The sequence below is a fragment of the Amia ocellicauda genome, chromosome 2, assembly GCF_036373705.1.
Source record: "Amia ocellicauda isolate fAmiCal2 chromosome 2, fAmiCal2.hap1, whole genome shotgun sequence".
Taxonomy (NCBI): domain Eukaryota; kingdom Metazoa; phylum Chordata; class Actinopteri; order Amiiformes; family Amiidae; genus Amia; species Amia ocellicauda.
The window spans coordinates 33287748-33300650 of record NC_089851.1 but is presented as its reverse complement, the minus strand read 5'-3'; the positions used below and the strand labels follow the sequence as shown (position 1 = coordinate 33300650).

Below are 12903 nucleotides of genomic sequence, written 5' to 3'. Positions count from 1 at the left end.
TTACATAATGAGATTGTGTAAGACACTAAATCGGTGACCAATAAAATTTAAAGTGCTTGATCTCCTCCTTTAAACTAGAAAAAGTTCGGCACAGTACTATAATAATATTAAAAATATTCTTCATAATAATCATAATCATAATAATCATAATTATGTTGTTATGTTGTTAATAGTAGTAGCAGTAGTAGTTTTATTGTACATTAAGGTAGCATCAGTAAAGGCAATGAAGTTTGACATTGGAGCAAAATGTTTATACACTGATAAGACTGTCTGGATAAACATAAACTACAACAGCAATGTGTTTGGATGGAGAACAGGAGATAATTTACTTCTGAGGTGACGAATATATATCTACAAATGCATATGGCATCCCACTGCTTGTGTATTTTGAGGATTAGTTCATACATTATTTAAATAATATCCCCCAATAAATAGATGTAAGTATTGCAATTGCAAGCAATGTTGAAGTTAAACCCCAAGTACAGGATGTATTTATCATTATAATCGGAATCTGTACTTAATACAAAATAAATATACATTGATTACATTTTTTATTTTGATGGTTTTCATTAAAAACAGTCAATTAAACTCACACATGAATTTCGTAGGGGCTTAATTAGCAAAACTGCTCACACCTTCACACACACCCATTCTGGGGTCCTTTTCAATTTGTCTTTATTTTGGGAGTATAGTTTGTTAAATGTGGGAGACCGGCAGCTATACAACACTATAATAATAATAATAATAATAATAATAATAATAATAATAATAATAATAATAATAATAATAATAAAAGACATTCAAAGAAAAGGTAAATCCACAAAAAACGATTGTTATGCACAGCTGTTGTAGTGTACTAGTCCGTATAACCTTCATGGGATAGTCTTACGACTGTGATGTGTTTAAATAAGAACAGGAGAGACAACATCGTAATAAATAACACGACAAAGTAAAACCACTATAATCGATTTAAGTTTGTCTGACGAGGCTTAAAATAGAATGTAACTTTAGCCTGCTTTTATTACAACCCCCTGCATTGAGGTCACTTCACTCTTCACTAGGTATAAGAGTTTTATACCCAGTGAAGAAAGTAGTTCAAATGTAATCCAGATAAAACATGAATTGGTTCTGGAGTGCCACACGATAAGGGCACATTTAACCCGAGACGACCACTTATTAGACGTGAATGACAGCAAGTGCACATATGCAATGTTTTTCAATTACTCATATCACAGCCTGCCTCCCTCTGTCTGTCACAATCCCTTTCAAACATCCGTGGGTTTGAACGAAAACACGCTGGGATCAGATCAGTGCGTCTCTCGCACCTCAGCCCCCCATCCCTGCACCCTGGACACGACTGTACGTGACAGTAACAGCGATATCCCAGGCCCAGGAGCAGGAGCTCATTTTGGGGGACAGAAGAAGGGCATCGGGAAGCGGGCAGATCCACGCAGCGGGGAGAGAGAGAGAGACGGAGGGATGGCTTGGCTCAAGTGTCGGTGAGTGGATGCGCTGTTTCGCGGATCGGAGCTGGATCAGGAATCGGTGGATTTAAAAAAAAAAAAAAAAAAAAAGAGGAAACAAAATAGCCACCGTCCACTTCATTCATCCTCTTCTTAACTCCTCCTGCTTAGAGTGAAGCCGGCTGAGATCATGTAGCCAAACCCACTGGCTTGAGAGACAGACCGCGTCCCAGCTGGGGGAGCCTATAAAAACCCAGACACTTGTCCACTGAAGGTATCACAAACTGAGACTTTCCATCCAGCTCTGAACAGCACAGGGATTGCACTGCAGACACACAGGAGCACACAAACGCACTAGAGATGGCTCATGATTGGGGATATGGAGCACACAATGGTGAGATCATTATTATGCTATTATTGGATATGTTTTTGTTATGTTTTTTTTTTTTTTTTTACAGTTATTTGAAATACCTGATGTTACATTGAATAACCCTACAGTATTGTATTAAGTTCCTCAGTAATGAAAGGTGCACATTGTTAGTGTTGGGTAATGCCCTTTAATGTGAAGGACAAGGTGAGGTGTGCATAATGCCTCATTCATTTGATTTTCCTGCTCTACCAAGTTCAGTGTGGCAGCTGTCCAACAGTACTGCAAGTCAAGCTTCCACTTTACTGCTACTACTACTACAAAAAAAAAAAGACAATATGGTAGACTTCCTCAGGAAAAAAAAAGTATTATCTGTTAATCTAAAACCTAAATGTGAAGCTTGGCCAGAATTTCCAATAGTGATGTTTTCCATCATCACAACTTCAAACAACACTGAACGTGGGTTTTGAAAACAGAAAGAAATGCATATCTTGTTCATCAGACTTTGCCACAAACTATAGCATGCATGCACTACTCCACTTCATTTGTTATAGATGCATCTTTTTAGAGACGGGGAAAGCTTAACACATGTTTTCTACTCATATTGCAGGACCATCTACATGGCACCACAGCTTCCCAATTGCTAAAGGACACAGACAGTCCCCTATTGACATCGTGACTGCCCATGCAAGGCACGACGCGAGTCTGAAGCCGCTCTCTCTGCACTACGACCCCAGCACCTGCAATGGGATCCTCAACAACGGACACTCCTTCCAGGTTGTCTTCGCTGATACTACCGACAGCTCAAGTTAGTATTTTTGTCTTGTTTCTGGAGTCTTGAATAGAGACAATAATTCTAGGAGGTCTTTGTTCTCTCACTGTTAATGACTTAAAGCTGCACGTCAGATTGTAACGTATAACATTTCAGATCAATGGTAATGTAGGCTATGCCAATGTGTAATGTAAGGTGTGACACAAAAACAATGTCCTATGAGACTATACAAATACAATTAAGACAAATACATAGACACATGCCATAAAAAGCAAACTTTCAAGAAATGTCTTGTTAATTAGATATTATTATTATTATTATTATTATTATATTTACAAACAAATGAAACAATCTGCCACTGGTTGTTTTCCAACCTTTAATCCCTCGACTCTAACTTTTGTTTTATTTATGATCTTATAAAAATTTTGATAAAGTGAGAATTGGCAGGTGGAAAAGTCCACTAAGTGAAAAATGACAGTTGAGTGCAGGATTTCTGTGAACAATTGTTAGAAGTGGAGAGAAATATATATTTTCTGCATGCATTTAAGTATTCTTTATTCAATACATTTAATTCTAGGTTCTTTGCAAATTGCATTCTGAATTTATATTTTTGCAGATCAAACATGTTTCAGGAAGAATAGAACAATAGACCATATGAATGGCGAAAGGTAAAGAGGTCATAATACAGGATATTTTTGGCATTGCAAACCTAGTTAAAGATTAATTTCCACACAACCAAAGAGGAAATTTGAATGAACTGTATGTTATTCAAAGTGTGCAGAGGTATATCAGGGATTTTAGCAAATTCATTTTACTTCCTTCGTTTCTATCAGTGATAAAACCTAATTTTGATTTATGAAGACTATATATATATATATGTGTGTGTGTGTGTATATATATATATATATATATATATATATATATATATATATATATATATATATGTACATACATATATTTACAGGCTGGTAATAATCTACTTCTAATACTGGCAAGAAATCCATATACAATATTAAAATATGACTATGTGTCTGTCTTGCTTTATGAAGCATGAGTTTCACACTTTTTTGTTATAATGAATTGAATGAGCATTTGTTTACTTCAAATTAAAAGGTCACTTTCTATTGTTCATAATTTGAATTATGAGACCATCAAATAGCTTTCAGTCTCACTGTATAATTATTCCAAAAATGTTTTGAGGTGTAATACAGATTACATTGTTTTATACGATTAATAAGTAAACTCCATGTCTACAGTGATTGTGTCAGCCCTGTGGGCTCTCAGTTATTTTAACCAACAATCCTGCTGAGTTAAAGGTCATTTGATTTAGAATGATTCATATTCTTTACTGAATACTAAACCCATGTTCATGTATCACTTAAAATCTTGTAAACAAAGTTACATTTTTTTCTTATTCCTCTGATGTCCTTTACATGGAAAAAACAACTAAGTTTGTAACATTATACGCTTTGATGCACACAATACCTGAAGCTAAAGCTGTGATTTGAATAATTTCAAAGGAAAACAGAATTCAGGTGACACGTGTTGCTGTACAAAGAATGCAGCCAGTCCTGTATTTTAAATGTCACACAGCTAGTTTGTTTCAAAATAAGCCCGTTGCAAAAAGGCATCACCCCTTAAAGTATAGGATACATTGTCTTTAAGGGTTTGAACCTTGATTTACACAGTTGTTATTTTAATAAAGTGTGTTGACATTTCCAGTTAACCCAGGAGTCCTCATCAACAAATGTCCTTGGCATGACATTGCAAGATTTGTGTTTGAGGTCTTTCAAAAGGGGCACATTCACCAAGCTGTGCGATGAAATGAGAAAATTTCAATATTAAAATTCCGCATTTGAATAAAACTCCAGAGCGTTGACAACTGTTTCCCTTACACTCCCACACTTTCTATTCAGCGACTGTTATACTAAAGGATCACTGTGAAAGCTTATCAAATGTAACATGAATACATCTTTATTATATATATTTGTCAAATAATAATAAAAAATAACAGCAAAAAACGTGTGGTATACAATTATGCATCTCTTATTGTCAAGTTTAGTTTGAGCTTTGATAAATCATTCCTTGGGCAACAATGGTTGTGTTTACTGACAGGGTCCAACCAGACTGCAGCTGCTCCATTTCTACAGTGATGTGGCAGCTCTGACACAAAACTGCAGCAACACAGATGTGTTTAGTGTGCCATTACTGAACCTGACAAGACTAGTTTGATGTATTTTAACAGAAATAGATTGTTGGACTGATGACTAAATAATTATTAGCAAGATAGTGTTTTGCTTTTTCAAAGCTGTTAGTGGTTTAAAGAATTGAAACACCAAGGAAGTCATATAAAGAGCACTTTAAGTCTATTAAAGTATTAAATATTTAACTTGATTTGTTTAACATAGCTGGAGGTATACATACTCTTTGCTGATGGTTATCTGGAACTGTCCAGAATGATCATAAAGATGTCCAACAATTAAACAAAAATTTTTCTATCTCCCTGCTGTGATTGTAATATAATAGTACTGTGTTCAAAAATATCTTCGTAATGCCACTGTGCCAATGTAGCAAATCGTCCTTCTCGTGCTGCTTTTTAAGAGCAATCTTACAGGATGTACCAAGAGCATGTACTGACATCAGTTCCTGAGGTTATTATTATTATTATTATTATTTTTATTTTTTATTTCTTGGCATACGCCCTTATCCAGGGCAACTTACAACATAAGTGCAATCAGGTGGCCCGATGTTGGTCAGATTTGTTGGCTACACTGCATTGGGCCAAGTTTAGGCTGATGAGAAGAATTAGACTGAAATTAGAAAACATTTTGGTTTGGTTCTGTATAATTTATTGTACTCTTTATTTGTTGACATTTTTTCATACAAGTATTACAATGTTTATTTTTTTTTTTACGTCAATCCCTACAGAAATTCTTTGCTTTGCTTTAAATTAACCAACTACCAACACTGATTGTGAAAGCATTTAAAAATACAAAACAATGAGCAGGTTCCTTTAACACAGATATATTGCTGACTGACACTTGCCCCCCCCCCCCCACAGACACACACACATATTTGTTACTTCCACTTTCAAGCAAAAAATCGTTTATTTGTTCAGAGCTTCAGAATTTTATTTTGTAATGTGCAAATTTTCCAAGCACTGAGAAACCCAGGTAATCTTGATACTAAGATTAGTAATCCATGTTCATTGTTTTATTTGTGTGTGTGTGTGTGTGTGTGTGTGTGTGTGTGTGTGTGTGTGTGTGTGTGTGTGTGTGTGTGTGTGTGTGTGTGTGTGTGTGTGTGTGTGTGTGTGTGTGTGTGTGTGTGTGTGTGTGTGTGTTATTCCCCACAGCCTTGAAAGGAGGACCAGTGTCTGGGACTTACAGGCTGTGTCAGTTTCACGTCCACTGGGGCTCCAGTGATGACAAGGGATCAGAGCACACTGTGAATGGAAAGAAATTCGCTGCTGAGGTGAGGGTCGATTTCACTTCTGCTGAAAATGTTCAGACTCTAGTTTATGAGGAGAAAGTTGCTGACCTTTAGATGTTTTTACATCTGGAGGTCTCAGCTCATTCTTCACATTGGTCAGTTGATCTAGACAAAAACAGAGGAACCAACTCCATGGGATTACAGTTTTGGAAATGCTTTAAAAACAATTGATTTGTTTTAATGACATAATTGCACATTCATAACATTTCATATGGGACACCTAGATAAAATGCATGGCATATTCTTAGTTTCCACTTTTATTTTTCAACAGATATGATAGATTATAATCTATAATGCCTTTTGTTATTAAAAGTTAATACAGCTTCACAAAATTAACATATTTTCTTAATTCCAGCTTCACTTGGTCCATTGGAATGCTGGGAAATACGCAAGCTTTGCAGCTGCGGCGCAGGAACACGATGGCTTGGCGGTTGTTGGTGTTTTTCTAGAGGCAAGTTTCTTGGGGTTTTTTCTGACTGCTAGGACTTCACAGTCCCAGCAACCATTCTTCACAATGCCATTCACGACTCCCAAACTGCAAGACATATGCATAGAGAATTAAATGTTCACTTACACAAGATTTCTCAGATCTTGTCGTTTTGCTGGTAGTCTTGCTCTTTTAGTTCTATAAAAGCACTTGAAACTTTACAATCAGTGCTTTCTGATCTTGGAGAGAAACACCTCTGACAGGTCTTCTTAAAAGCAACAGAAGACAAAATGTCAGGGATGATGTCATATAGCATAAATGGTAACCCCTCATCGGCAAAATATGAAAACTCTTTTGTGTCTATGCATTAATTCTGTGCTATTAAAAGTAATAGTAATAATGTTCTACATACCTTATACCTTTCCTTTACCTTAGTTCTTGCAATTGTTATTATTATTATTGCATTTACTTCTGTACCCTGTTTGTAACTGCATTTAAAAAAAAGAAAAATCTGTATTAATACTGAAATCTTTAAATTAAATTTCAAGGACAATTAGACTATTCTACCACAGAGAAGAGATGTATTATCCATAAAGCACATCCACTGCTATTTTACAGTTATAGAAACGTTAAGACTACCAAACAGTGGCTCTTAGTTGGAGTTACCACCTTTCAATATCAACTCAACCAGTAGTGGTGACAACATTACATGATTGGTAACCATCAAAATAAGAACCAAACCTTTCAAAGGAAACCTAATATTTTATTTTAACACATTACCTATTAACACATCTCAACAAGAGACAGGATTATGTAATGGGGGGGGTGGGGGGTGTTCTTCAGAAAGAAACATGCCGTAATGTATAATCTCTTTTTGTTTATAGATTGGCAATGAAAATCCCAACCTGAAGGAAATCCTTGATGCTTTTGACGCAATTAAGGAAAAGGTAAGAAAAGGCAGATTAAGTTAATTTAGAAACTACTCGGCAAGTGTCTGGTGATACATTAACCATTATTAACATCTGCTTCAAAAGTGCCTTACGAAATGTTATCAAATCAGTTTTAGGCAATCAGTTATATGATTAACAAAATGACACATATGCCAACAAAGTAAAGTAAAAGAGCTAGAACCTGTATGGCAGGCTAAAATACTATATATATTAGATTTAAGTATTTGAGATGAGAAGGTAAACCATAACATCAAATAATGCCCATATTGTACTGTTTTTGCTGCAGGGGAGCCAAACCACCTTCTCAAACTTTGACCCCACAACCCTGCTCCCATCCTCTCTGGACTTCTGGACTTACGATGGGTCTCTGACAACCCCACCCCTGCTGGAGAGCGTCACCTGGATTGTCCTCAGAGAGCCAATCAGTGTCAGCTCACAACAGGTACTTTCAGTAGATCACCCATCCACATCGAAAGCCGTCTCTATTATTTCTTGAGATTTTTTTTTAAAGCAAAACATACAGGCCTACCAAGGTACTTATGCGGCACATATTTTCTCATTTTCAATCGGCTGCTGCAGTAAGTTTACTGCGCAGTGAGATACACAGGGGAATTAATAATACATTTTGGAAGCATTAAACATGTATATATATATATATATATATATATATATATTCACATTTAACAGCATGACACCTAAACATTGCACATTAACAGCAGCCTATTAGGTATAGTCGTGCAAAATTATGAATTCCTTTTAAAAACAAATACATTTTATTTGAGCATTTACATTTTGCTTATATAATAAAATCATAACTGTTAGTAATTAATTTACCATGTCACATTTGTAAATGTTGTCAGAGTTCTCTCCTGATTTAGTAAAAAAATTAAAAAGCTACAGCGAGGTCTAGTTAGCAGCACGTGTAGTAGAACCAAGCACAGAAAGACAAATAACCCCTGCAGAAGTGAGGTGGCACATTGATAGACAAGCACCCTTCTAATTAGTAGTTGCTATAATGATTAACTTTACAAAAGGGTGGCAAAATATAGAACAATGGAATAAACAGCAGAGAAATATTACCACAGGTAAATATCCAGTTAAAAATAAACACATCTTTTTTGCTGTGCACAGTTTAAAAAAAGCCTAGTTTTGTCTATTTTAATGCTGCCTTTAGTGGCGTCACCCAGGAACATAGTAATTTTTGGTTATGATAATGTAAAGGTTGCTTTAAAACATGGGAATCATACTTCCTGTAATTAAGAGTGGATCGTTTCAGAACTCTGCTTCAGTCTGTGAAGTGCAGTCATTCCCACATGTGCAGTTACTACAGAAAAATATATGAATGTATGTATTAACCATCAGATATAGCAATATGCCACTACAATTAATTTAACAGCCATATGTTAAACACACATTATGCAATAGAATGGTCAAATCATATATCTTATAGATCATTATTAGGAAGTTGCCCTACAATTTAATTTAATTGTATGGAAACTCTCAATCACTGTATGCAAGGTCCTAAAAGCACTGGATTATGTTTGTTAAGGAAAAAGGCCTTAGGGAATATTGTACATTTTGAACAATTGTGCATAATACTTTAGCAGATACGTTTTTGTTTGTCACTTATTAGTTCACACTATTATAACTCATTAACTTGGCAAATGCATTTATCCAAGACAAGACCAGTGATTCAAAATCCTTTAAACCACCCCTTGTGTTAATCAAATGCACTATATTTAGTACAAAGAAAATAAATGTCACCACTGAAATTAAAATACAAATTTAGGCTGCCTTGCCTTACACTGCATACACCACTGGAGACAGTAACAAGAATAAAATATACAAATCCTGCAACAATTCCAACTGAAAATGCTTTAGCAAAATCAGTGCAGTACCATAAACAGTTCTGTGTCCAAATCAAGGTACATGGCTTTTATTTTAAATGTTTTGAGTGTTACTGCATTAAAATGAAAAGTTTCATGAATCTGATTTAAAGTCAATCAAATCAAATATCCAAAGATTCCATCTAGTTGTTGACTTTTGCACTTTTGAGATTGCATCAATATCTGCCTGCCAACAGTACTTGTTTGTTATGTGTTTTTTTGTTTGGTAAACAGTATTTTTCAGAACAAAACAAGCCTTCTCCAGGGGCAGTTTATAGTCATGCAGCTATGTTAATTGTTTTCTATTCGTTAGGTTTTATTTTTATCATTGGTGGACTGCATTTTGCTATATTTTCGTCCACTAATGCGTATTCATTAGTTTGTATTTGGTTTCTAATGTGTGGGTGTTAGCTCTGTGCATTAACCCCTTTTTTCTCTTCTCTACTAAAATCTAAAAAGAAAATCCACTCAACACTATAAAGCATAAACATTCAAAAAGAAAAACATTGCCATTTTTTATTTACAGTAGTAGCACATATTTTCTTGTTATTACAGCTTGATCGAAGCCCATTTTAAGTTGCCCTTGGTTTTGTTTTCACAGATGGCGAAATTCCGTACTCTTCTGTTTACTGGCGAGGGTGAAGCTCCCCCCTGCTGCATGGTGAACAACTATCGCCCCCCCCAGCATTTGCATGGCAGGAAAGTCCGAGCCTCCTTTAAGTGAGGAAGGAAAGCCATTCCAGGAAAAGCTACTCCACACAAAACTGAACCAAGGCCTTAAAAATAGAAGTGTACCCTACCAATCCAGCCCTTATATAGATGGAAATTAAAGATTGATATATAGTAATAGTTCAGCTGGAACTGCAATAGACATATTCCTATGGCAATCTAAGTACATGTCTCCCATAGACATTTTTGTCAACAATTGCACAGACATCCCTATAAAATCAATATTTTTGGCCTGCATTTATGCTCGAGAAATTCGTCATGATACTTATGTTGTCCAGGTCTGAGATTATGCAACTGGTGCCAAGTTCTTATAGTGCAATTAAGACCTGCAGAGTTCCACAAGACGACGAAAACAAAGCATCACCATTTTACAGAAAAATGCAGTAGTGACAGGGAAACATTACAATTGGCTGAAATGAAACATTGCCATCTGCATAGGGGTAGAGATGCACTTTATCTTGTCAATCCGTAATCCCCATCTCCCAGTATCAGGATCACAGCAGCTTAATGAAATGTGACATTCGGTGCAATCATAGCTGATTGAGCCTGAAAGCCCTTCTAGGATCTACTAACGTCCACACATAGAGTCCCGGCTGAGCCCTTTAGGACCTGCATTCCATCAGCGCTTTGTTGATCTGTTGATTTGCACGTATGCTGGAGTGTGTTATATCTGACTATTATTTGTGTTACTAACAGGAATGAAATTGCTGCAGTAGATAAGCATATTTTGCAACATGCTTAACAAGGCTACTTTTTCACTTTGACCTGTTCCATGTACCATTACCACATATAAAAACTGGTCTGTGAGAATTATATTGAATTCAGGTAGCTTCAGTGGATCTCTCTCTGTCCAGCACAGTTTGAGGGTTTTACAAAGGCAGACTTGCTGAAATATGGATAATAAGCACACAACCATATCAAGAAATCAAGCCTGTTGTTTCAGAGTGTATACTGCAAAGAATCATTGAAGTTCTGTGCATAAAGGGACCATTGAATTCAGGCTTTAGCTTTTAAAGGAATTTGAAGATTATTTGTCGGTCAAATAATGTCTCACTCCTTACTGTAGATAAATTAGTTTTGCTAACCTGTCAGTTGTGGAGATGAAGAAAATTTGATCAATAAAATATATATATATTTTATGCTTTATTTGTTTCCAGTCATTATTTTATCTCAACTGATGTGCTTAAACTGTCAGTTTCACATTTGGGTTACTGGGGGTTGAACTGTCAGCAAATAAAAGCAAAGACTTCCTCATTTGCTCTTCAGCCCAAATGGTTTGCCCAGTGTGGGTGGCAGGTTTTCTGGTTATCTCAGACTTTCATGACACCAGATGACACAGCCTGTTATCTAAGCAGTCTGTAGCTGCATGTTCACATACTTGTACACTATAAACAGATTCACACACTAGATATATTATTCAATACATTTCCTCTTAGAATCAACTCACGTATTATCATATTCCCTGAGAACTGAGAACCTAATAACATAATTATACAAATGAGCAGAGGCCTCATATGGATGCATGCTAATAATGACCTGAACCAGGAATGTCATCCATCTGTTAGTTGAACAATTCTAGTCTGTCTGCTTCAACACAGTGACTGGGTAACGCGTTCTAGACTCCCACAGCTTTCTGAGTAAAGAAGTGTCTACTGTTTTAACAACCACTTAATTTCAATTCCCTCTTTCGTCCTCTCTTGCATGTGTCACTGCTGATCATGAAGAAGTCACTTGGATTGATTTTCAGGAATATTACTCACATAAGTCCCCTCACATTCACCTCTGTCCTAGACTAAAGAAATACAGTTAATTTATCTTATCTATGTTGCCCAATCTTCTAAGACCAGGAATCAAGCTGCTTGCTCTTCTTTAACCAAATCCTGAAGACTAATGTCTTTCTATGTAACACAGTGATCAAAATCATATAACATTTTCTAAATGGGGTTTGATTGTAGAATGCATACCTTTTACTGTACAATGTATATCTCTATGTTGTAAAATTAGCCCTGAAATAATAATACACCTAAAACAACACATTTTGCTCACAACAGCAGTAAAAAAAAAAAGTGGATGTTTGATGAGTTACTGTGAAGGCAGCTGTGTTGTTAACTCAGATGGCATATCTGTGTGTCTAAAGATCATAGATTATTTATAAAATATAGATTCATTTAGAAATTAGAAGCCAGAAATGACCACATTCAACAGATTTCCTCTCAACAAGCTGGTTTAGCACTTGAAGAGTGGAAAGTTCAAGAACCCAAACCTCACTTAAGAACTTACTAAAAGACAAGACCACAACGTAAGGATAATTGGTAGTATTGAGAAACAGTGTGTGCTGCTCAGGTAGTTTGTATCTAAAGTAGCAGACACTTCTCCTAGGATGAATAAGGCATGAACCAAAGCAGGCAAGTCAAACAGAAAAGTCACAATTTTCTTCAACGATACTTATGTATCCCACCCAAGCGTTATTAATACATACGGTAATTGACAATTTCTTCTATAATCCGTAAACTGTAATCAGCATGAGCTTATGTGCCTCTGGTGGCTTACATAACAATTCACTCTAGCTCTTTTTCTAGTATGTTTCCTAGTGAATCCTGTCATTTAGGCCATGGTCACATAACTTAAACTAGATCAAAACTCATAGTCAGCGCTGGTGCAAAGGTAAGTGATTTCCCAGGAGAGCCGTTTCCTGACCCCCCGTGTCCTGATGGTCGAGTGAACACATCACTTATGTTTATTAGATTTAGATGCATCGCATTGAGTGCGACTATCACTGTCTTCATCATCATTGAGCTACTCTGTCTCAGCCTCTGC

General features: G+C 36.1%; 1 protein-coding gene across 1 annotated transcript; it reads left to right on the top strand.

Moving 5' to 3' along the window:
* Positions 1–1306: 1306 nt before the first annotated feature.
* cahz (carbonic anhydrase) lies at positions 1307–11230 on the top strand. The gene is made up of 8 exons (XM_066723283.1): positions 1307–1499; positions 1635–1857; positions 2441–2638; positions 5958–6076; positions 6450–6545; positions 7406–7468; positions 7758–7913; positions 9959–11230. Exons 2-8 carry the CDS (start codon positions 1824–1826, stop codon positions 10079–10081), a joined length of 789 nt encoding a protein of 262 aa, XP_066579380.1. The 5' UTR covers positions 1307–1499; positions 1635–1823; the 3' UTR covers positions 10082–11230.
* The last annotated feature ends 1673 nt before the right edge of the window (positions 11231–12903 follow it).

Bases quoted from the DNA above. Each gene is read 5' to 3' on its own strand.
- cahz (XM_066723283.1), top strand. From the start codon at position 1,824: ATGGCTCATGATTGGGGATATGGAGCACACAATG. The intron at 6,077-6,449 runs GTGAGGGTCGAT...TCTTAATTCCAG, and splicing joins GAAAGAAATTCGCTGCTGAG to CTTCACTTGGTCCATTGGAA. The intron at 7,914-9,958 runs GTACTTTCAGTA...TTGTTTTCACAG, and splicing joins TCAGTGTCAGCTCACAACAG to ATGGCGAAATTCCGTACTCT.